This window comes from Microchirus variegatus (genome assembly GCF_963457635.1).
Source record: "Microchirus variegatus genome assembly, chromosome: 7".
NCBI classification, from domain to species: Eukaryota; Metazoa; Chordata; class Actinopteri; order Pleuronectiformes; family Soleidae; genus Microchirus; species Microchirus variegatus.
Genome location: NC_139808.1, coordinates 18,523,211 through 18,547,699, shown reverse-complemented (window position 1 = coordinate 18,547,699; position 24,489 = coordinate 18,523,211). Strand labels below are relative to the sequence as shown.

General features: G+C 41.2%; 1 protein-coding gene across 1 annotated transcript in view; it reads left to right on the top strand.

The window, feature by feature from the left end:
• The window catches only part of plxna1b (plexin A1b), a 162,206-nt gene that overhangs the window by 123,534 nt on the left and 14,183 nt on the right, over positions 1-24,489 (top strand). The window contains exons 12-21 of the mRNA XM_083892918.1: positions 2,276-2,427; positions 5,590-5,713; positions 6,114-6,250; positions 9,120-9,287; positions 13,461-13,554; positions 14,402-14,638; positions 16,462-16,605; positions 18,292-18,526; positions 21,415-21,557; positions 23,033-23,289. Coding sequence (XP_083749044.1) covers positions 2,276-2,427; positions 5,590-5,713; positions 6,114-6,250; positions 9,120-9,287; positions 13,461-13,554; positions 14,402-14,638; positions 16,462-16,605; positions 18,292-18,526; positions 21,415-21,557; positions 23,033-23,289 — 1,691 coding nt within the window. The remainder of the gene's footprint in view (positions 1-2,275; positions 2,428-5,589; positions 5,714-6,113; positions 6,251-9,119; positions 9,288-13,460; positions 13,555-14,401; positions 14,639-16,461; positions 16,606-18,291; positions 18,527-21,414; positions 21,558-23,032; positions 23,290-24,489) is intronic.

The following is a 24,489-nucleotide window of genomic DNA, read 5'->3' as shown; positions in this document are numbered from 1 at the left end:
GAACTTTTTCATATAATAACTGAAGAAAATGTTATCGGTTCATCTCTGTCCATGTCCCCTGCTTCCACCCGTCCGCTGCCTCTTATAACCAGCAGATGCTGTCTGAGCGTTGCCGCTCCGCTCGCCACAATAGGCCTCACACAAAGCCTCCGACACAACGGGGAAAGTCGGAGACAAAGAGTTTGTTTGGTTGCAGAACACTGCAACAGCAATCGCAGAATTCATACAGAGTGTTTTGGCTGGTGGCTTTTTATCAAAGAGGGCTTTTTGTTTGTGGTGTTGTTTTGCTGTGAATATAACAACTTGTGTGTGTGTGTGTTTTGATAAGCCAGTGGTTAAAGAGAGAGACACATTTGATTACCGTATGTGGAAATGTGAACTGGAAGACTCAATCTTTTGTCTCCGGTTAAAATATAAATGTATTCAGGCCCATTCACGGAGAGACGGAGTGAATTAAAGAGACACAAGTTCATGGAGGAAGAGTGAGAAGGCGAGGGAGGGAGGAGGGCTGTTCATCAGAAGTCTAGATGCTTTAAGAATGAAAACACTCCTTAATCACTGTGGCATTTCAGTTCTGGCCCGCAAGACACTGGGCTTTGTTCCTATTGTGCGTTTCTGTTGGTGGTGTCCTGGACACCTGTGGCTTCATACCAGTCTGCCACCTTCTCGATAATGATGTCTTCAGGTGATGACAACAAGATGAGAGAGTGGATCAAATTAAACTTTTAGGCTATAAAGTCACTTGAAAAGAATAATTCGATGGCTAATGTTCACTTTTTTTTTTGCTGAGCAGGCGATAAAAAACATCTATATTCTCATTTCTGGACAGTTAAGTCTACGGAGTAGAGTCTACTGCGACTCTCACTTTGTTTTATGTACATAATAAAAACAACAAGAGCAAAACATGTTCCCTGAGCTATTTTTAAATCCGTTTCGGTGTCTGTGCTCTCCACATTCCTGTTGAAGAGAACTTATTCCACATCCATAGGATGTTGTCAGTTGTCATGCTGAAACAGAATAATACATTTGTTTCCCTAAGGTTTCTTATTATTAAGACAATGTCATACCATCATTTATAGAAAGTGTGCATTTAAGTTAAATACAAACCTCTTCATACACTTATAAATGTAACCAAAATTGACTGAAAGCTGTTGTCCTGTTCATCAGAATCAGTGACTTTCCTTGCAGAGGCAAAGTAAAAGTAGATGTAGATTTTCTGGTGTAGCGTTCAACAATGGCTAGGCTTGACAAATGAATCAGATTGTGACCCAATTACAAATTGCCTTGACACGTCTGACCTTTTAAAGAACAAATATAACCGTAGAACAAATGGGGGGATGATATGATGTACTGTGCCTTGTGGTTTGCAGTCTCTTGGATGGTAGTTAATAGTTCCTGAACCTTGTTACTTGAATAAAGTCAGTTATAAAATCTACCAGTCATGGAGTCCTCACCAGTTTGTGTGTGGATTGATGTCCCACCTAAACAAAAACGACATTTATGTGCACAGCTTAATATGTAAAGTGGAGATACTGTATTTGCCAAAGAGCAAAACTGTGAGCATCTCCTGTCATGATTTATCTTCACCGTCCTTTATAGCATAGCTGAGGTCAGAGTGTGACATTACTCACACATCCCTCCCAAACCCCACTTCCTCCCACACTCACCCACCAATGTCTCATTCTTCACGCTCCTCCTTCCCTGCTGGAACAAATGACCCCACCCCACCCCACCGCCAGGTTCTAATCCAATTAGCTTTAGCCCTAATTATGCTCATAATGACTGATGACCAAAGGGTCCATTGTCTGTGTTGGATGTGGATGAATGGGATCGCGATCAGTGACAAGGCTAGCGTTGGATCCCCATAAGTACCTCTGCACACCTTTTGAAGACCTCCAGAGGAAAGAAAGGGAGCAGAGGTCATTGTGTGCAGTAATTGCACTGAGTAGATGAATCGTCACAGGGTTAAATGAGCGATGTAAGCGAGGTCTTGATGGGTTGGTCTAGGTTAAGAGTGTGTGTTGGCAGGCGGTGAATGTTTGACTGAGTTGAGGTGCAGTTAATGAATCCAAGGTCATTTTTCATCTAACTTAATGAGGTTGCAAGTGTCTTGATTCATGCAGAGGGAGACATGAGCAGGATGACTTAAGCAAGCTGTCATTCATGGTAACTTGCGTGATGAATGTTCTGTGATGTATCGCTTTAGGTTAAAGTTAATTGTCAAATGTAATGTCCTGGGTAACTTATGTCCTCTTTCATTTGTCCTTCCACTCAGCTGTCTCCTGAGACGGGGCCCAGACAGGGAGGGACCATGCTGACCATCACAGGCGAGAACCTGGGTCTGCAGTTCAAAGACATCCAGAATGGAGTCCGAATCGGCAAAGTGATCTGCATCCCTAAGGAGGACGAGTACATCAGTGCTGAACAGTATGTTGACACTATCTCTGTCCTCACCTCTTCACTCTCACCCCCTCACTCTCTCGGGACTCTTGTTTCTGAGACTCTACTTTCTTGCATGTCTTCGTCCAACATTGATGTGACCCTCGTTGCTAAGAAGCACCGTGACACACTCTCTCAGAACTTTCTCACAACACAGCATTTGGAGGTTTTAGTAAAATGTGAAAACGACAAATTATTTGTTTATTTTAGAAATGATGATAGTTACCAGTCACTGGTGGATCCTAATTCCCATTTACAGACTGAAAATTAGAAAAGTGGACCCACCACAACAACAGCAGTTGTATGTGCTCTGTTGATTGGACATGACTCTTAATCGTAAGTTGCCTCATATCAGTCATTTTCCATACTGTAAATAATAACAGGTTCCTCAATTAGGTTTGCTATTCAGACAGAGAAGCAGTTGACAAGCACAGCCAGTGTGACACTGTTGCTCCATTATTAGAGCTGGCAAGAAATACTGATCCTTTTTTTTTTTTTTAATTCCAGCGAAACTATTAAATGAGTCTTTTTTATGTTGAATTCATACAGAAACAAAGATACAATTTAGGTCGAGGAATAACTGGGGACGCTGAGCACAGCTGGAGGTGTCCTCAATATTCTATTTCCAACTATGTAGCTGTCATTTGTACCCAAATGCTCCATTTGCTGAGTTGTGCAGCACGGTCCCAGCAGATTTGGTTTTCTCTCTGCCCTCTCGCTAAGGAGGGAACAGAACAGAAGACTTTGAAGGTTTGGCAGCCAGGACAACAGAGTACTGTGCAGCTCTCACCAGCAATGACAGGTATCCCCAAACTGGGCTTAGATAAATGGCAGGGACATGTCAGCCTTGATTTAAAATTCATATCCTCGTACATTCTCATTTTCACACAGAACAAACTTTTTTTTCATAGTGATGTTCTTCTGTAGGGTGTGCACAATTAATCACAAGAGAAGACACAGTATGACCAAGCACACTTTCCTAATTGAAAGACTCTACGATTATTAGATTAATATGAAATTAGTGACAAAACCACATGATGCTAATAATAATAATAATTTTTAATCATATTGTTAGGCAAACAATCATATTTCAGACCATATCGTGCAGGTCTACTGCAGAGTAATATCAGTTGTTTTTCCTGCCCTAGGTTTTTCTTTACAACATTTTGTCCAAGCATTTACATTCAAAACCACCAAGATGTCAATGTTTAACCCCGTCAGCCCTGTAAAGCTGCCCTGGCCTGTTGCCATAGCACCCACAGGAAGAGGAGAAAGGAGGAGGGCGCGGCCAGCAGTGAGGCTGTCATGCTAATTAAAAGTGATATTGGCCATACGGTGCCATTAGTGGCCTGGTTGCTCTCGTCATCCGAGTGACCCAATCAGAGCTTAAGCACGGCAGACAGGACGGGGTCATGGGACTGACAGCACAGGTCAAAGTTCAGCTGCGAGAGAGACTGGAGAGAACTAAGTGCGCAGATTGTTCGTCAAAATGTAGATACGTTTTTCTCGTTCTTGCTCATTTTTTTCAGCCGTTCGCCAGTTCCTGTGATTGGAGATTTTCAAATCAGACCTTTGTGACTTCAGTATGTGGTTTTTATATCAGATATACCGGCAATATGTGGCCGTGTAGCACATTCAAACAACGATGGAGTAGAGTCGTCCTCTAGAGCAAAATCTGAAGTTTCAACTAGAGCTGCAACTAACCATTATTTTCGTAATCGATGAATCTGTCGATTATTTTCTCGATTAATTGATGAATCGTTTGGTCCATAAAATGTCAGAAAATATTAAAAAACGCTGATCAGTGTTTGTCAAAGCTGGAAATGATGATGTTCTCGAATGTCTTGTTTTGTCCACAAACCAAAATGATTCAGTTTTTATGATTTCTTTGTTTATGTGGAGCAAAGAAACCAAGAAAATATTGACATTTAAGAAGCTAAAACAATCAGAAATATTGTTTTAATCATGAAAAAAGCTTCAAACCGATTATCGATTATCAAAATAGTTGGCGATTAATTTAGTAATCGATTAATAATCGATTCATCGATTAATCGTTTCAGCTCTAGTTTCAACTACTCTTCATATCCCATTTCAATACTGATTGGTCTCACAAATATGACGTACTCTGTTATATGCAAAATGGTATTTGTGTGCTTTCAGATGCCTCACACTCACAGTTGTGAACGTGAACTGACCTGTAATGAATCACATCTGAAAGATTCAGCTGGTAATCTGAATGTAGCCATCGCCGCCAGGATTATTCCTTGATTTGTTATCCCCTTATTACTAGTTTCTATTTGTAAAAAATCCACATTAAATCAAATTTTTCCTCAGTTTCATGACTGAGTAAACTGTTTTCTTTTCCCACAATTGTACGATGAACTTTCTTTCTCAGCGCGTAGTAAGCGCTCAGTGTAGCCACCTGTCATCTGTGCACTAATGATACAAATGAAGCTGCAGTCTCTGAGAGCTGTCCAGCATTTTAATCACGACCCCTGTCATAGTGGAAGACCCGGGAATAAATGAAAGGGAACATAAAAAACAATAGACACACACAGCATTGGAATGTGTGATTCATTGTCGCTGCAGCGCTGCAGTTGCCATGGCCACCTGCAGGGAGGATGGAGGCAGGAGAGTTAAGATGTGTTAGAGATGTGTAGACTATGAGCTTGTTCAATTAATCAGCCTTCCTCTCTCTCTCTCCTTCTCTCTTTCGCCAGTTCCTCCTGTTTTTTTCCTCCTTTCTCTACTTCCCTCTGCACTTTCACCCTTTCTCCGCGTCTCATTCATTCGCTTCGGCTAATTAACAGTCAAGTGTGTCTCCAGTGGGTGAAACATGAAGTGTGTGTGTGTGTCTGTGTGTTTTCCCCCTGTGGGCTACACAGGCCTCCCCTTCCCTCATTCAATAATTTCACCGGTGGATTTTCATTTGGCCAGCCAGCGCCCAGGGCCAAGTCTGAAGCTCAGTCTTCTACAGTACACGCTAATGCAGACACACACATATTTATATATATATATATATATTTCCACTAATGGAGCATTTGTCATTTTTTATGAGCTATTTTTCTAACGTTGACAGAAAAGCACACTGCACTCATCGTGATAATCAATCCATCTCTCTCTCCGTCTTTGTGTTTCCCCCTTTTTCAGGATTGTGTGTCGACTCAATGATGCAACAGGTTACAGAGTACAGGAGGCGCAGGTGGAAGTGTGTGTGAGGGACTGCCTTCACCCCGACTACAAAGCAGTCTCTACCAAGGCTTTTACCTTTGTGGTAAGTGTTACTTAAGCCTATTTCACACTAAAAGGCTTTTTTTTAACACAAGTAAACTCCACTTAGGCCTTTTATTCACCTCTGTATCAACTGTGTGTACAATTTGACATTCAACCGTGCTGGAAACAACACAACCATTTTGTGATTTGTAGTTTGGTTGCTTGTTCAAATTCAGTGGCGATTGAACTATTTTACAGACCTAGTAATTATACGAAGTTGGAAAAACCCACATACTTTGTAGAGCCATTTGACCTGGAAGCGAATGTTGATGAAACACACACTTACTGATCACAAACTTTTATTTGACCCCTGGTTTTATTCAAATTACAGCTAAGACGATGCTTTCTGTGCATGACACGGCCAAACATTGACCTGCTTGTTCTCTGCCTGTGTACCTTAGTCTCCCTACTTTACCCGTGTCCATCCCTCCACTGGTCCACTGTCTGGAGGAACCAGGATCACCATCGACGGCAGTCATCTTAACGCGGGCAGTGCTGTGTCTGTGAAGATTGGACTTAACTCTTGTCGCTTTGAAAGGTGAGTGTTTCTGAAGAACTCAAAATGTCTGTATATGCATTTTTTTTTTTTTTTTTTTTCAACTCCAGTGTTTTAGGTGATATGCAGAAACTTTAACATTGTGTATCATTGTTAAATAAGTCCATGATTTATAAAGCTATTAAGAGCACGTACACTTACTTCAAAAGCTTTTAAAGCAGTCATTTCTCTGGTACAAGATACACAATAATTTAATTCAGAATGTATACTTTTGACATCAGTCTACCTCTAAAACCAGTCAGTCAGATGGAAACTGGCTGGAGTGTAATTCACAGTAATTGTAAGAATGACAGTGTAGCCTTTCTCCTGGAGGCTGATGCCATTGTTCATCTGTGACCTGAATGACTTATGTGCATGACCCACATTCTGTCAGAGATATGACTATAATTTGAAAGGAATGATATGGTGTTGCTGGTAACTGGCAACTCGCATTTCGCCTGCTTTGGAGCTCGTGTTTCATGTTTCTTTTTTTTTTTCTTTTTTTCCCTAATAATCTGCCACTGTTATCTTCTGTTGTTTCTCACTCAGTGAGAGATTGTGCCAGGATTTCAAGCAGAAGAGACATAGATCCAATTTGATATGACTCTTAATTCCTGGAGCCAAGAACTCTATTGTTTCTTTGAGTCCCTTCCTGGCAAACTGACAGAACTGAGCTCTGGACTAAATCCACTCTTGCATGGTGTCTGACAGATGGCAGAGAATAGAAACATGGATGAAAAGATTGATGACGAACTATAGCGGAAAGGAACCAGTATACAGTATTTAAAAAGCTGAAGACTGGAGTTTGTCCTGTTTGGGGTTTTATTGTTTCTTTAGTAGGACAAATTCTACAAAATGCTGGTGTCTTTATTATATTTTTTTTGTTCTCTTGTGCAACAAGTGACAGGTCAAACTAATGAGCTCGGACCTCTCAAGTTCTTTTTATATCATATCAAAAGAAAAGCAAAGGCCAATTTAAAAATCTGTAGCACATCCCAAGAAAGGTGAACATAATAGCCTTGGCCTTTCTTTCACTGAGAGACAATAACCTTTATGGCCAAAGTAATGAACTGGTTGAGTCCATGTCTTTAATGTGTCTTTGTATTCAGTGAGGCCTCCGCTTTAATCAAACCCTATTTACCCCGAGTCACTCATCCTCTTATCTCCCTCTGCAACTCCCTTTCTTCTCTTTCTTTCTGTACCCCCCTCTTGGGTCTCTTTTGTGTGGCTGCAACCTTGTCAAAAATGCATACATGGCACCACAGGCGCACTTGACGAGGACAGTGTTGTGAAAATGGTTTCCATGGAAACATAGCACTAGTGGAATGTGAGAAACCTGTTTCTTATATATTGTCTTCCATGTTGTTTTTTCTTCCATCTTCAGTCCCCTCTGAGGGCGGAGTTGAAACTGCCTCCTGGGAGACAGAAGGGATATGTCAGTTTAGTTTGAAGCATGTTCATTTGAAGGCTCACATTTGTGCCGCGTCCTGTTTTTCGGAGTTCTCTGTTCATTTTGGCCCAGCAATTTAATTTGGTTTCTTACAGCACTATAGAGTGAACACTGAGCAGGTAAAGCGCACAAATACTAAGATTGTATTGAGTCAATCAGAATTCAAAAACACCCAGCACCCAGGTAGCATATCATTCCAGCCTTACAGTCTGGTTTGCTCTTCCCATTCATCCATCTTCTACTGCCCTATCCTCCACATGAGGGTCGCTGGCAGGGTACACTCTGGAGAGGTCACCAGTCCATGACAGGGACACAAAGAGACAAAGAACCGTCCGCTCTCAAACTCACACCTAGCGTCAATTTAGAGTGTCCAGTTTGCTTAATCCCCAAATCTGCCTGTTTTTGGACTGTTGGAGGAAACCGGAGAACCCGGGGTAGATAACCCACAGTTTTTTTAATGCACTTTACAGTTTACAGTTCACTCCATCACTATTTATTATTAATGACACTCGTCATTCTTACATTATGTACACACAATTTAATTTCATTCTATTTTTATACGTGTATTATAATCTATTTTTATTCTATGTATATTGTGTGTCAGGCTGCTGCTACACTCAAATTTCCCAGTTTTGGGATTAATAAGTACATCTAATCTATTCTATATACTGCAGGACGTAATACATTAGATGAGTTACCAAAAAACAAAATGCAAATCTAAACACCTTGTTAACAATTTAATCTCCTCGTTGCATACTTTATTTATGTGCATATTTAAAGTCACCTCTAAGTGCAAGCCACCCACCTGCTGCTCGGCCAGCAGTGTTTGCCTCTTCCATGTAGGAGGCCATGGTGGAATGAGCCACTGGAGTTGAGCGTATAAAGTTTCTGGCAGCTGCACAAAGTTTCCCAGCAGTTTCACAGCTGGCTCCCTGTTCGCCAGGGACAGAGTTACATCACACAGAGTCACGACCAGCCTGATCTGCCACTTCAGATCTATCAGCCAGAAAACACGCAGGAGGGAAGGAGACAGTCAAACAGATAGAGAGGAGGAAAAATAAAGAAAGAGAGGGCTGCTTTGAAGTCCAGCACTCTGTGGTTCAGGCTGATAAAACTATAGCTGGACACAGTGAAAGATGGTCAGCCTCATGGATAGGCATCTGTGACGCCAATGAATTTATGTGCGCTTGCTTTTGTGTCACATTTAATAAATAATTTATGACTTATTTAGGAGGATATTCTTTTCTTATGTGCACTCACTGCAGTATTTTTCTGTGTGTCCAAAGACTGTCCTTCTAAAGAATTTGCACTATTCATGTACTGGTCCTTCGTGTGCACTGTTATCTTTAAGAGAGAGACCTTTATGTGAGATATCTTTCTTCCTTATCTCCCCCCTACTCCCTCCTTCTCCTGCTCTCACAGACGAAATGGCAGGGAGATAGTGTGTGTGACCCCAGCGGGTCTCACTCCGGGAACGACCCCAGTGATGGTGGACATCAACTCTGCTGAGCTGAGGAACCCAGAGGTCAAGTTCAACTACTCCGATGATCCTACCATCCTCAAGATTGAGCCTGACTGGAGTATCGCCAGGTGAGCAGACAAATAGAGGATTTTAATATAAAGTAATATGGAAATAGATTTTTTTTTTTTTTTTTTTTTACTCAAATTTGAAAATATTGAAGGGTTATATATAGTGTAGTGAGATGGAGCTATAGGGAATATACTTCAAGACAACATATTGGCTTATAAAGAGGACTGGGATGTTGTTCTGGCCTCTGAAGAAAAAAGATATATTTCTAATACATTCAATTATGGCCTCCAAAAATGTTGTTTCTTAAGCTTTATAATGTTTGGCTATGGTTCTCTCTATTCTATGTCATGGATTTCTGTGACAGGAATAATATTAAATACTGAGAATAATACTGCAAATTTTGGCTGTACTGTTATATTAGGAGGATTTTATGGCCAGTTGCTTTATATTTATTACATAATGCACCTTTAATTATTTTGGGAGTAAAATACATTTCAATGTTAGTCTGACTGAAATTGTACTGAATGTACTGAAGTTGTATTAACACGTTCAGAAAATTCACTGGATTTATTATAACATTATGTCCAAATGGACCCAGACTGGCCTTGACTGTCATAACATTGCGCTTTGAATTGTAAACAATAGAAGCATCCACAAAACGAGGAGAAAACAGCAACGAAAAAGAAAGAACCACTGCAGTTTGCAACTGGCGAGGAGCTAATATATTGTCTACAACTGTAGCTACACTTAACTGCATGGAACCATATTGAATGATGGATTTATTACCAGTATTACATACATCATAAACATCAGTGTTTGACACTGCATAATCCAGAGGAAATACTGGGTCAGTGTGCAGTATTGGAATGCTGCATTTTTCAAGCTCTGCTGCACATATGCAGTAGTTAACTCCATCAGATATTATTGTGTAACAAATGTCACCATGTCACATGGTTATTTACTTATCTATAATTTACATCAGCTTAATGTTTGATCTGGAATTCTGCTTGGTGCACTGATGTGTAGAAGAGATACAAACATATGAATACTGCATTAATCCCCGGTGGTGCCTGTGCCATACATTAATGCCATTTTGGTCTCAAAAGTGAAATATGAACCCAGTGTAAAAGGTAATAAAGCTATAATTCTGCTGGCATATTCCCCAATTGGGTCTAGGAGAAAAGGAACTAACTGAACATTCTCATCTTGCTTTTCAAAGGCATATCATTTATTTATTCTGCTTATCTTTATGTTTCAAAAGTAAATCTTTGGGAGCAGGAACGACAGTAAAGGAGGCGCCCGAAGCAGTGCACCGATAGTTGATGAGCTGCAGCAGAGATGTATCTGTAAATATCACTTGACTTATTGAAATGAGACGACATAGCCACAAGAAAAGCTCCTGTGCAAACGCGAGTGGTGTCGAGAAAGAACAAAAGGCTCACTAGTATGACCTGGAAACTTTCTACTTTTCCAAGCCAACACATGACACACATTCACAAACAGAGATGACTGTCGCATTTAGTTTCAGTTTCGTACAGTTTGAGTATTTCTACAAATTGTATGTCATAGTCACAGCTTCTTTACTATTTGATTCTCATGTTTATGTCTTTAGCAACATAATTTGTTTTGTTATTGTTATTTGTTATCCCCGTTCAGACCTGGTCTTAACGTCTTAATGTCTTAATGTGCTGAATCACATCCAGATCGCACTAAGTTAAAGTCTGACTTGTGAATGCAGCTTCAGAAGTGAGATTCAGTGGTGGTTTGAGGGCACATGTCCACGTGTCCGTTAGGGCCCGCCACCTCAGCTGATGTCCTTGTTTTTTTTTACACTTCTCAGCACCAACATATTTAAGTATTTTTAGCCACTGTTGTAATAATAACACTGATCATCATATAACTTCTTTTTTGAATGATTAATATCTTATTTTACGATACAGCAGCGTGAGTAGTGCTTTAATTATTAATTTCTCTGTTGCGCTCTCTCAGATGCATTAAAAAAAAAAACAGACATATCTGTACGGTCAGAATTAAAAGACATGACACTAGTGAGCCAGGTGAGGGTAGATCCTTCCTCGTCACAGGAGACACATCCAGGACAACAGTTGTACTTGGCACTAACCACATGCGCTAGGTTCACTGAGGAGGGATATCATTAATACCATGAACAGGTCTGAACGGGGCCTTTATCCCAGGCATTTATGTGGGAGTATCACCCATCAGGACAGCTCACAAAAGACTTTTCCACCACACACATTTTCAGTTCAGGCAGCATAACAATCCCCACTGCTGCTTCATGAAAATGGGGTCTGCGTTTAAAACTCTGCAGGGAGACAAATGTCTCTCATGATGTGAAGGAGGTGTGAGCAGATGAGAAGACTCATTTGGATGGAGATGAATGAAAAGTTGAGGGTTGGCGAAGGGAACGAGGAAGGAAAGTGCTGGCTCCAGGCTCGCAGGCAAATCACCTCGACACACAGCTTGTGCTCAGTGTTTCACTCAGAACTCCCGGAGGAGCAGCCACACGGTCCTCTGGGCCAGTCGTGCTTTTATTTACCCAGCTATTGTGTTCCGCCTTCCCCTTGTGTGACCCTGTTGCTGAGGCTGTTTCAAAAAGGACAGAGCCTCCCTTGTCCAAACAAATCTGAAGTGACTGAGACTTGCTCTCCGCTATTCAGAAGGAGTTTCTCCAGCGCTGATGAGACAAATGTGTGCCACTGCAGTGATTTTTGTGACATTTCATCTTCTTAACATTGTGTAGAGCACTGCACGTTATCATATGCTGCACTGTGTATAAGTGGAAAGATGGAATGCTGCCACGTATGAGGATAGTCCTGATAGTCAGCAGGACATAAAGTTGTTTCTGTTCCCCGCAACTCTGCAATAAAGACAAGCAATCATTTGATCCAAACTGAACAGATTGTTTCACTGACATATCTGTCACTCGCTGAACTGCCTATCTGTGTTAATATTTAGTGTTTTCTACAGTAGTTTCAGATGAGATGCAGTCAGTATCAAAGACACCGTCCTCGCAGCTCTCTCTTCTCCACTTGGCTTCAAGGATTTGTCAGACAGTCCATGTTTTTGCCTTTTGAGGGTGGAGATTTGATAACAGAGCAGACTGGAGGGTTTGGGATGCACTTTTTGTATTTTCCAGTCTCCTACAACACCAGATTTTCTTTCTTTCCCCCCAAGATAAGTTTATTTAGTGATTGCTATCTGCATGTTAAGAGGATTTCAACAAATACTGTAATAAAGTGCTTCAAAAACAAATAAAGGACTAAAGCTTTAAGGCCATTAAAACACACAAGCTGTCATTTAACTCACTTTTAAAGTTGGACTTTCCAGGAGAAAAAAACTGTGCTACTGAAATGTGTGGTGTTTTTGTAGAAAAGCTTTTGCATACATTAGCCATTATATTATCTGCAAAGTATGCAAGTTTGTTTTGTTCGCTGGTTCCAGAGGTGCCTCACAGTGTCACTGGGCCTCAAGTAGCTACAATTTTAGCCGCTGTCAGAACACTTCACATCAAATAAAGTTCAGCCTCTCTGGTCAACAGAGGCCGTCAAGAAGGTGGTGTGAGAGAACACAACTCTCACCCATATTACCCATGTCTGTACTGGTCAGCATCACATAGACCTGAATAGGTCACAGGTGTAAAGGTTACTGCACATGTCGGAGCACTGACAGCAGTTCAGTTGTGGAGTCTATCTAATGCTAAAAAAAAATAATAATGAAATAAAAAAAAATAGCACAATTTGAACACGATGAAAATACTATCTTCCCCGGCTTTCGAGAGGTAGTGAGTAGAGGCCAAAAGCTCCAGCTCTCAGGAGTGATGCTACATATACGCTCTTCCCTCCAGCCTCCATATCACTTTAAACAAGCTTTCAACATTCATGCCAGGACTTTGGCATTGCTATCATTATCTGAAAATGGGCTTTCATGAATAAGCAAGTGAAAGGCTACAGCAGGAGCAAGCATTAATGGTAAATCGCCAACTGGAGGGCCTCTTGTCTCCCACCGAGAACAGATTTATTAACATTTATTTCTACTGATCCCTCTCCTGAATAGTGTATGCACTTGGATCCTGCAAGAAAAAGTACAGCAGGAGAGAGATGTACTATAACACACAGTTGCACATAGAAGTGCTTTTATTGTCCTGGTGCCACTGTATAATTATGTTTGTCTTTCTTTACAAATTGTTTTGTTTCTCCTTTTTTTTCCTTTAGCGGAGGAACTATGTTGACCATCACTGGGACCAATCTGGCTACCATCAAGGAGCCGAAAATGAGAGCCAAATATGGATCTGCCAAGTCAGAGAATGTAGGTGGTTGAACCCAGACACTCGCAAACTAGTTTTTAGTTGACAAAATAAATGCACTTTCTCTCTCGCTGTCTCCCTCTGACTCTCTGTGGAAAAAGTGATTTTCAGACAATACCCACATGCACACACACACACACAGAGACGCACACGCTTGACCCATCGGTCAACCAGCCACAGGCCCATTTTCTGTTTGTTTTTGATGTTGAATTTCCTTTTAGCAGTTTAACCTTTGAAATGTCAACTAGCAATAAAGTGGCTCTGGCAAATCCTCCTCTCCTCACCTAGCACCACAGGGCTTTGCTAACCTTTATCCCACCCCGACTCTTAGCTGAAAGTAAAAATATCCCTTCAGTTTTTGCTTTTTGTCCTCCTGTTTGCAGTCATTTTTGGTTTTGCTGTCACCTGCAAACCCAACTCTGCACAGTTTCGTTCAGTCTCTGTAAATGTGGATATATGTGGCGAGACATATGGCACCTACGTACACAACATACTGGAATGTGAGGCTGTAACAGGATGGGGAAGCTGTGCTGTGGTTTCATTAACAGCTACTCGCTGACCTCTTCTGCTTCTCAGTGTGTCATTACAGTCTAATTTGTTCTGCGGTGACTGATTTAAGTGTCCAACCCCACTGGGGATTTCCAGATAATATCAACACTGATTACAACACTGATAATATTAAGCAAGCCTCTTACTCATTATGTCATTACAGATGCTTATAATCATTCACATCACATAAGCTTGTTTCTGCCTTAATATATTTCTAATTTCTTCGTCAGACTTTGATTTTTAATTTTTTTGCCTGCCTATTTATAGTTAAACTTTCTCTCTTCCTCCCTCCCTCTCTAGAACTGTACGGTTGTCAACAACACCGTGATGGTGTGTCTGGCGCCCTCTGTGGCCGGATCAGACAAAGTCTTCTCTGAGACCGGCACCAGTCCAGATGAGATCGGTTTTGTCATGGATGATGTGCGCTCTGTGCTGGTGGTAAACGAGACTTTCAACTACCACCCGGACCCCGTGTTTGAGCCTCTGAGCCCCTCAGGAATGCTGGAGCTAAAGCCCAGTTCACCGCTCATACTCAAGGTATGATGCCCTGCACTCTTAGCATTCATCTCTTTTGGCCTTGCCCTTATCTGGGTTTGAGCCACTAGATTCTTGAATTTGGTCCTGTTTGTTCTCCTTTTGTCTGTCCTCATCGTGTTTTGTCTAATTTTTCCAGTTTTTTTTATTTTTACAAGCCTGTGGGTTACAGAACGTTTGCAATATTACCAGACCTCAGCAAGTACATAGTCTGGATATAAAAGAAGACATGTTGTTCCTGTTTGAAAAGTGGAGTCCAAGAAGCAGGACAGAAATAGTAGTTATCCGTCATGGGGTGAAAAGAACTACTTTTATAATGAATGTTAGTCTATTTCTCACTGGATTTATAACGTCAGTACGCGTTAATGGTCTCTCAATTGCTAGTTTCAGTTCTTCTTCAAAAGAACACGATGCCAGTTATATAAATTATGTTCCCATTTAGAGTGAAGTACCGTCCTATAAAGTACAGCACTTATAAGTAGACACCAGTGTGATTGACAGCTGGTATTGTCCAATAGGAGCCTGGTGATTTCTGTGAACAAAATGGATATATCGCCAGTCAAATTGCAAATTTCAAGCCTTTTTGCAGTGGGAAGATAATATATTTTACATACAGTCTATAGTTTGCTTTTTGGAAAATGCTGAAACACAAGTACATGAGTACAAAAACAAATGATAAGGTACTAACAGGCAATTAAAATGATATACTCTCAACGTTCCTGTACACACATCCTCCTCCACCTTCCTCCTGCTCTCAGAGGTTTCCTTTAAACACAGCTTTGTTTCAAATATGTCTCAACCTTGAAACATTTTATTTTTCCACCTGCTGTCTCCAATTGGTTTTGGAAACCTTTATATATAAAAAAGGTAACTTCTAAAACATCCACCTCAGAAGGTAACTTCAGAAGACAGACTTCATAGCCATGTTTAATCTTTAAGCCAGAGAGGTAGAACACATTTGAATCCAGGCCCTCACCCACAGACGTTGTCTTTTTGTCATTTGTGCCTCTGCTCTTCAACTTCAAAGCCTTTCAGGAGCGAGGGGGCAAAATCATCATGCAATTTCATCGAAGACTAAAACCTTTTTTTTCCTCTCTCCCAGCCAATCATGCAGAGGGTTTAGAAATGAAGAATCCTGCATCTCTCTTTTCTCTAACTCTAAATATTATTCAGTAATGAAAAGCTCTGATTGCCCCACGATGCTCTGGATAAAGAATTTTAGAAATAAGCAGCTTAAAAACTGCATCCCATTAAAAAAAAAAAAAAAAAAATTGCAGATGAATTAGATGTTCATCAAGATTTTCCAGCAATTAATGCCTTCCCCTCCGCAAATAATATTGAGGTAGTTTGAGGGAGAGGTACATGTATGTCGATTAGACATAACTAAACATTATTTGCTGTAATACACCCTATTCTGACCAACACTATATTGGGTAAAATAAAATGATAAATAAAAGTTATATTTTTTAACGATGGCTTTCTACAACAGGGTGCATGTATGATAGTTTGCTATCATAAAATAAAGACCCGTATTTTTGGTCGATTTCGCTTTTGCCAGGTATAATCTGGTAGCTTCAGGCAGAAGCACTGTTGCCATGGTTACCTGCGGTTTAAAGTACCATGCACAGGGATTTAAAGCTGCCGCTGAACTATTGACACCTGCCAGCCAATCAGAAAGAGGGTTGTCTTTTCTCTAAACATCAGAGTCTAAGCGAACGCTTTAGCTTTTATACCCCGGGATCATCATCCTATTAATGTCAACCACCTCAGACTGGGACCATGTGTAATTAACCAAAGTGTGTGTTTGTGTGTATGTGTGTTCCCAGGGCCGTAACTTAATCCCTGCAGCCCCAGGAAACACTAAGCTGAACTACACCGTGCTGATTGGGGAGACACCCTGCGTTCTCACCCTGTCAGAGAGCCAGCTGTTGTGTGAATGGCCTAACCTGACTGGAGAACACAAAGTCACTGTAAGTAAAACTTAAAAATGTTTTTGTGAAAGACTGTCAACTACTGTAAATGTTTTCCATTAGTGCTGAACAATGTTTATCATTTTCAAATTTCACAATTTTAATGAAAAGTTTGGGTAATATTAAATGAATCAGAAATACACTCTATACATTGTTGATGTGGTAAACGACTATTCTAGCTGCAAACGCCTGGTTTTTAATGGAATATGTACATAAGTGTACAGAGGCCCATTTCCAGTGTTCTAATGGTACATTGTGTTCGCTAATCATGTAAGAAGGCTATTGGATGATTAGAAAACCCATTATTCCTAATCTTGTCAATGTCTTGACTATATTTTCTATTCATTTTGCAACTCTTTATGAATAAACGTGTGAGTTTTAATGGAAAACTCAAAAAATTGTATAGGTGACCCCAAACTTTTGAACGGTAATGTATACAACATGTAATAGAAAATAGAAAATTGAATAGAAAAGCCTGTCTGGACTAAAATGTAGCAGGTTTATCAGGAGCTGCATTTATGCCCTTTTTTATTTTATTTTTTTAAACAAAACGGAGTATGGATATGATGCAGACTAAATATACATTTTTTTTCACCAGCCCTCTTCTGGAGGATCTGGCTTTCATATTAATTGCGGCCGGTCTTATTCAGTTCCTGTTTTCTCTGCTGTTTCTGCAGTGCTGTTCATCCATCTTTTTTTGTATTAATCCACTTCCTCTCCTTTCATTCATTCATTCATCTCATCCTTTCCTTCCCCATCCATCAGACTTAAATCTCTTCAATTACTCTACATTTCTCTCCCCCCATTCATGCAGCTGTATACGCACACAAACACACACACACACACACACACACACACACACACACACACACACACACACACACACACACACACACACACACACACACACACAGACACACAGACACACACACACCCACGTCCCGTCTCCTTCACCGCTGGCTGTGTTTGCCTCTGTATTTATGTCTTAGAGGCTTTTGATTGGTCTCGTTTGGCTGCCGTTCCTCCTCGGGATTTAAAAAGTATTGATATTCAGTAGAGACCAAAAATGGCTAGTGGGCGTGAGAGGTCTGCTCTCAATCTATTTATACCTTCTTCTATTTAGTATTTCATAGACATCAGCCAATCGAAGACAGAATAAAAGTTGGGAAAGGGGAGAAAAACACATCCTCCATTTTTATTCATAATGTTCTGAAAACTCGAACTGGTTTCATGTGATAGGGTTGAATATGTTTGCGAGTGCGTGTGCTTGCATTTCTAAAGGCAGCCCTTGGGGTTTGGATGTTGCCTCCTAACCCAGATATAGAGTTTTGGAGAGCCTGACAGATTTAGCAATTTAGCACTGAACTTATTTTTTTTATCATTATATTGGATTTGTATAGCCTGTAAAATTGGTCATTTAATCGTCATCATTTGGAGCTGTAAAGTCACTGCTGTAAACATGTTTGTAAAAAGCCAGAATAATGTTTCTGATCACTCTGTACATGACTCACTCAGCACTAGCTTGTTGATTTACTTTCTAATGAAAATGCTTTACAGCACTGACTTGAAGTCTTGCTGAAAACAAACCCATGAATCATTTTTTTCTGCGTTGTTTATTATTGCAGTTTGACATCGACCTGCTCCACAAACAAACGTGTAACTTTATTATTTATTTCTGTCTATTAGGTGCGTGTTGGAGGTTTTGAGTACTCACCAGGGACCCTGCAGATCTATTCCGACAGCCTGCTCACGCTGCCTGCCATCATCGGTATCGGGGGAGGCGGTGGCCTGCTCCTGCTGGTTATCATCGTCGTACTGATTGCTTATAAGAGGAAGTCACGTGATGCTGACCGCACCCTCAAGCGACTACAACTGCAGATGGACAACCTGGAGTCCAGAGTCGCTCTTGAGTGCAAAGAGGGTGAGTTTTGACTAAATCTGTCCAGGGTGGGTGTGACATGAAGCGCCATCTGCTGAAACCTCATATCTTTCTTCAGTTATGCTTTTGTTCTCCCAGTTGTTTTTCATCATCATACGTCTGCTTTTCAATCATAACTACATATTTCTCTCTCTGTCACTGCTCTCACTCCCTTTGCTTCTTTTCTTACTCTCTATATCTGCCAATCTCTTTCTGCCAACTGTACCCCTGTGTTTGTGTGTGTTTGTGTGTGTGTGTGTGCGAGTGTGGGCATTAGTGTGTATCCAGAGGAGTTCTTTGATCTGTGTCATCCACCAGATGTTGGCTCTCCACCTCACGAGAGAGAGAGAGCAGCCTGACTGGCCTCACTGCCGTCCACACACAGAGATGGAGGTTAGATAGATAAAGAGTACAGAGGTGGGAAAGTCGGGGTTAGTGAGGTAGGATGGGGTTTGGCAGGAGAAACTAAATCAGGAGAAGAGGCAGAGACTAACTCACCGGTACATGAGCATGTATTTATTGGACGGGATGCTGCATAGTTCCAGTGGTAATCTGATCTGGTGATGTTATTGTTTTGTCTGTCAAGAAAAGAAGGCTGGGTGTGTGGAAAGAGGATGCTTCTTCCTTTTTTTTTGCAAACCTCAATTTCAACAATTTCATACTTGTTGTGTTGTTAATGGTGGTTTGTTGTGTTTCCAACTAAAGATTAGAAAATGGAAACTTCATATTTCTCCATAGATTGCAGATTCCGACAACAACAACAAAAAATCTTGAGTACTGGTAGACTACTCAAGACTTTAATGCAGAGTAGGAGTGGAAATTGATTTTGAAGTGTATAAAGTGTGTCCAGCGCTTTGTACACTGCCAGGCAAATTTCTTTCCTTGAGTCAAGAAGGACTGTGCCAATCACCTGCTCACAGGATGACTTAGTGTGTGTACACTTCATGCCTCTCCCTCCTGACACCCGACTCTTCACGTCCTTCTCCTTTTTTTTACTCCCTTCAATCACTTACACACACATAAACTCAAACAGCAGGTCAAACAGTGATTGGCTGAGGTGTGAGGTGTAGAGTCCAGGTGCCCCGACCCTGTCTGTCCTCCGCTGTCACCACGGTCTGGCAGACAGCACGAGGATGGATGGAAGCAGGAGGACAGAGCGAGGGCGATAAATAAGCTGGACAACTTCTGAAATGAAAGGGGCAGGAGGAGGGTGAGGGCATGGAAGAAGAGGAAGAGATGGAGTGGAAGATTATGAGAAAAGGAAAGCAGAGAATTGGGCTAGAAATGGAGAGAAGTTAGATATGAAGACGGTTGGTTATGAAGTTAATGACAAATATTTGACTGCAAACTGCACAAATAAGGGGTCAACAGACAAAAAGGGGAGTTATTAGAATATAAAAATATATATTAATAATTGATGGATAGTCAGAAGGAATGAACCACCTTTTTTTTCAGGGAAGCCAAACAAAAGTGTTGCTGAAAGCCAAAATACAGACATTAAAAATAGATGAAGAAAGGAAAGCGAGTTGAGAGGTTAGAAAGGTCTTGAGAAGAAGATCCTTTATCATCATGTAATAAGCAACAATGAAACATTATTACCAGTAATGAAACTCTTTGTGCTCAATGTCTTGTCAACCATATGAAATAATACAAATAAATGAAGGATCTGAGAAATGCAGGGCACGGGGGGCTAACTGGAGGAAAAAATGAAAAGATGGAGGGACATAGCAGAGGAGAAAACTGTACAGGGACGAGAGGTGACCTCTAAGAAGACACTGGAGGCAGGAGAGAGGGAGAAAAAGAAAAATAGGAAGAGAGGGATAGGGTGACACGAACTATCTGTTAGTCTGGGCTTTGCTTTATTTGTTTGGGTTGTGTATCCATTTGTTGGTTTATTTTGGATGAGGCTACAGGGCACACACTCTTACACACAGATTCAAGCTAATAGGACCATATAGCTGTGTGTTTTATTTCCCGAAGAGAGTTTTATATTTTGTAAAATGCCATAGAAGCAATTCAGCCCTGGCTATATGCACAGTTGTATGGGATTTGAGTGGGAGAATGGGTTTGATCCAATGTGTTCCTTCTAAATGAGACTTGTGAAGCCAGTGGAGTAAACAGAACAGGGTCAGAATGGAGAATGTGTAAAAACACGGACACGTGCCCTCCCATAAATCATCTGGGCACGAGGTTGTGTTCAGCTGAAGCGCAACACAGGTGTGTGCGTGCGTGTGCGCGCGCGTGTGTGTGCGCGCGCGTGCATGTGTGTGTGTTTGGCTGCTGAAATACAAACATGTGAGGTGGTAGCGTGTAATGTAGGTGCACTCACAGACTTGTGTTCCTGTGTGCAATTCTATCCTGAACTCCCCTCCAGCCTCTGCACCACAACACGTTCTTCTCCATCCTCCCTCTGCTTCTTCACTCCATCTTTATCTCCGCTCTCGCATAATCCACCTTTCCCACTGCTACTCCTCCACACGCCTACATCTTTGCTTTAGTCCCATCTATGGTGACTTTCTGCTGTCTCTAACTGGCTATGTTCAAATCGGGTTGACATAAAAAGTCAGAAAAAGAAGACGACAATTTAATATGTATTTTCCTTTTCTATTTGGTTTTAATTTGAGACATTTCCGCCGGCTAAGCTATTGTTTGTTTGGAATAAAAAGATGATAAAAGAATTATAAAAGGACTTTGCCTTTAAATTGTCACTTTGTTTTGGGTTAGATGACAGATTGATTATTAACAAATGTTTCACCAAAATCATTAGAGCAATCTTTAAGCTGTTAAATGCTGTATGATATAATTTCCTTTTGTTTTCTTTTATTTTTCTTCCAGCAATGTGTAAAACATTTCCAACTGACGACATTCACATCTCCTTCTCTTTTGTGCAGCGTTTGCTGAGCTGCAGACGGACATCCATGAACTCACCCAGGAACTGGATGGAGCAGGAATTCCGTTCCTGGACTACCGCACCTATGCCATGAGGGTCCTCTTCCCTGGGATTGAGGACCATCCTGTGCTCAAGGAGATGGAGGTACGGGTCAGTAGAGAGCACGCAGCACACATGTACACACAAGCACTCGATGAACAGTTAGAAATGCTTAATTTAAAAAAGAGATTTAAGTTATGTGTTAAATGGGAAGGAAGAACAGACAGAATTAATCGTCTGGAACTTATTACAGGAAGGGAAAATTTATCATCTATCTGCTTTAAAATTATTTGTCTGGAAATAGAAGTTCTAATAGAGTTAGAAGTGAGTTCCAGTACCAGTAAGAATAACTCGAAATTTATAAGGGAAGCTCCACTTTGATTTAATACAGGGAAGGGATAGTTCTTCTTTTTGGGTAGTGAGCAATGTCTGCGCTCCACTTAGACTTGGTGCAAGTGATAGATGGCCTCTGCAGGACCGAGCCTGTTTGAGGCTCCTGAGAAAGCAATGTTCACACGTTCAATAAAACACTCTCCCCTCTGCTGCTGCTCATCCCTCACGAGGGAACGCTCTCTCTCACTCATATGAACCACACATGAACTGCGTGGACACTGAAATGCAGCATGTGTGCTTCAGTGTGCCCGACATTTGAACATTAATATACCTGGGCAGTGTGTGCTGCACTTAATTCCATCTCCTCTCTGTATATATTACACTCTTACACATGCATTACATGGAGCAGCACAGTTGCCGTCCGCTGACGTGCATGTACGTTGGCAACCCGTACAAAGTGTGGCAAAGCGGTATCTGCCCATGCCATCAACTTTATTCCAAAGGGATAGTGTAGCACGACATTGGATTTTCATTTGTTTGGTCCAGGCAATCACAGTCCACAGTAGTGCGCTCGCAGGCAGATCAATTTCTTATTACAGCATGAAGCTCGCATTCTCACTTCAAACCACCGTTGCTCTGCCTCAGAGGGGGAGGCCTGTCAGTCGCTTTGAGAAGAAAAGAATCGGTTGAAAGGAGGGGTAGTGAGGGATGGAGGGAGGTAAAAAAAACGAAGGAGTGACAGAGAGAGATATTGCGGATATAATTGTGCATGTGAATGTGTGGCTCTTTTCCCCAATGTACCCTTCATCTGATATTCCTCATTCTCACACATACTCATTAATCCATTTCTCAACTATAACTCATAACCAATGCTTATCTCCATTCCCTCCTCTTCATTCCGGCTCTCACCCTCTTCACTGCCTCTATATTGCTCTTTTTTTGCTGCATGTCTGCTGCTGATTTTTCTGCCTATTCCCCTCAATTACACCTTTTTCTCTCTCACGCCCCTTCTTTTAACCTCTCTTTTATACTTCCTTGCACTCCAACCCCTCTTCTCTGCACCTGTAACATATTCTCCTCACACACATTTCACTTCCCCTGTGCTACCTTTATCCCCTTGTTCCATCCTGACTGCCATTTAATTTTCTCTTCCCTTTGTCTACCACATGATCACCTTTCCTTCGTCCAAACCTCTTTCCCTCTCCTCACTGTCCTTCCCACCATTACCTCCGTCACTCTCTCTCCAGGTCCCTGCCAATGTGGAGAAGGCCCTGACGTTGTTTGGCCAGCTGCTTACCAAAAAGCACTTCCTGCTTTCCTTTATCCGCACTCTGGAGGCGCAGCGGTCCTTCTCCATGCGAGACCGAGGCAACGTGGCCTCCCTCATCATGACGGCGCTGCAAGGGGAGATGGAGTATGCAACTGGTGTCCTCAAACAGCTACTGTCAGACCTCATTGACAAAAATCTGGAGAGCAAGAACCACCCCAAGCTCTTACTCAGAAGGTATGAAAAGTGACAAGAAGACAGTTTGGAACACATGGGGGTGAAAGGTTTAGGGTCTGTCCCTTCTTTGTCCTCCTGTGTTCAAGACTTTTCCAGGGTATCCGTGGGGTCTTAATAAGTCTTAAATCCAATAATTTGAATTTAAGGCCTCAAAATGTCTTAAATTCTCCTTAAATATCATATAAGGTCTTAAATACAATTTTGAAAGGTCTTAAAAATCTATTAACGTTACTTTTATTTAAAACGTGCATAAAGCGTCTCGCTTTGATATGTTTCTATTTTTGATGATGCGATGACATAACTACAACATGGAACTAAAGTAGGCCACCTGTGCTGCCCGGTGAGAATTTATCGAGCACCACTAGCTAGAGTGCTGTGCGCGCGCCGCGATGTGTTACAGCTTAGCATAGCAGCGGAGAAAACTTAATGAAAGCCCACAGCTAATCCAAATTGCTTGCATAAGATGGGTAAGTGCAAGTTCAACAATTTGTGGCTCCAATTTTCCTTCATGTCCTTTGTACTTTTTTGCCAGTATGGATTTGAAATTGTATTCATTATTATTATGGCCTTAATAAAGTCTTAAAAAGTCTTAAATTTGACCTGCAGAGACCCTGTGTTCAACATATTCCTTGCAGAGATAAGATGTTCACTTTAGATACAATTTCATGATTTCTTCAACTTTATTCATCTGATATTTATCAACATACTAACGATACTATCAACACAATCGACTGATTTGACAATGGGGCATAGCAGGAAGTTCATGTAATGGTTGATAAATGGGAGGCTGCCAAGAGATCTAGTAAAAAATGTATGGAAAGAGAGGAAATACAGAGGGCAAAATTATGATGGGAGGAAAATAAAGAAGGAGAAACCATGCTCTGGTAAGGTATAGAAATGCAAAACAGTGAGAGAACAGAGAAATTAAAATGAAGAATTGCAGACAGCCAGCCAGCCAGGAAGAGATACACATACTGTATTTAAGGAAAGATACAATTAGAGAAATGGCCTGTCTCCAAATAAATTGGAATTAGACATTAAATGATAAAAAGTTAGTTTTTTTTTCCTCCTACTCCTTGGAGAGATATTTAATTAAAAATCTAATCAAATAAATGTTTCTCAGCCAGTGTGCCGGTGTGAAGCCTTTTCCAATCCCCTCTTGGGGCACACGGTCACAACACGCCGTCCCTGTTAACTACA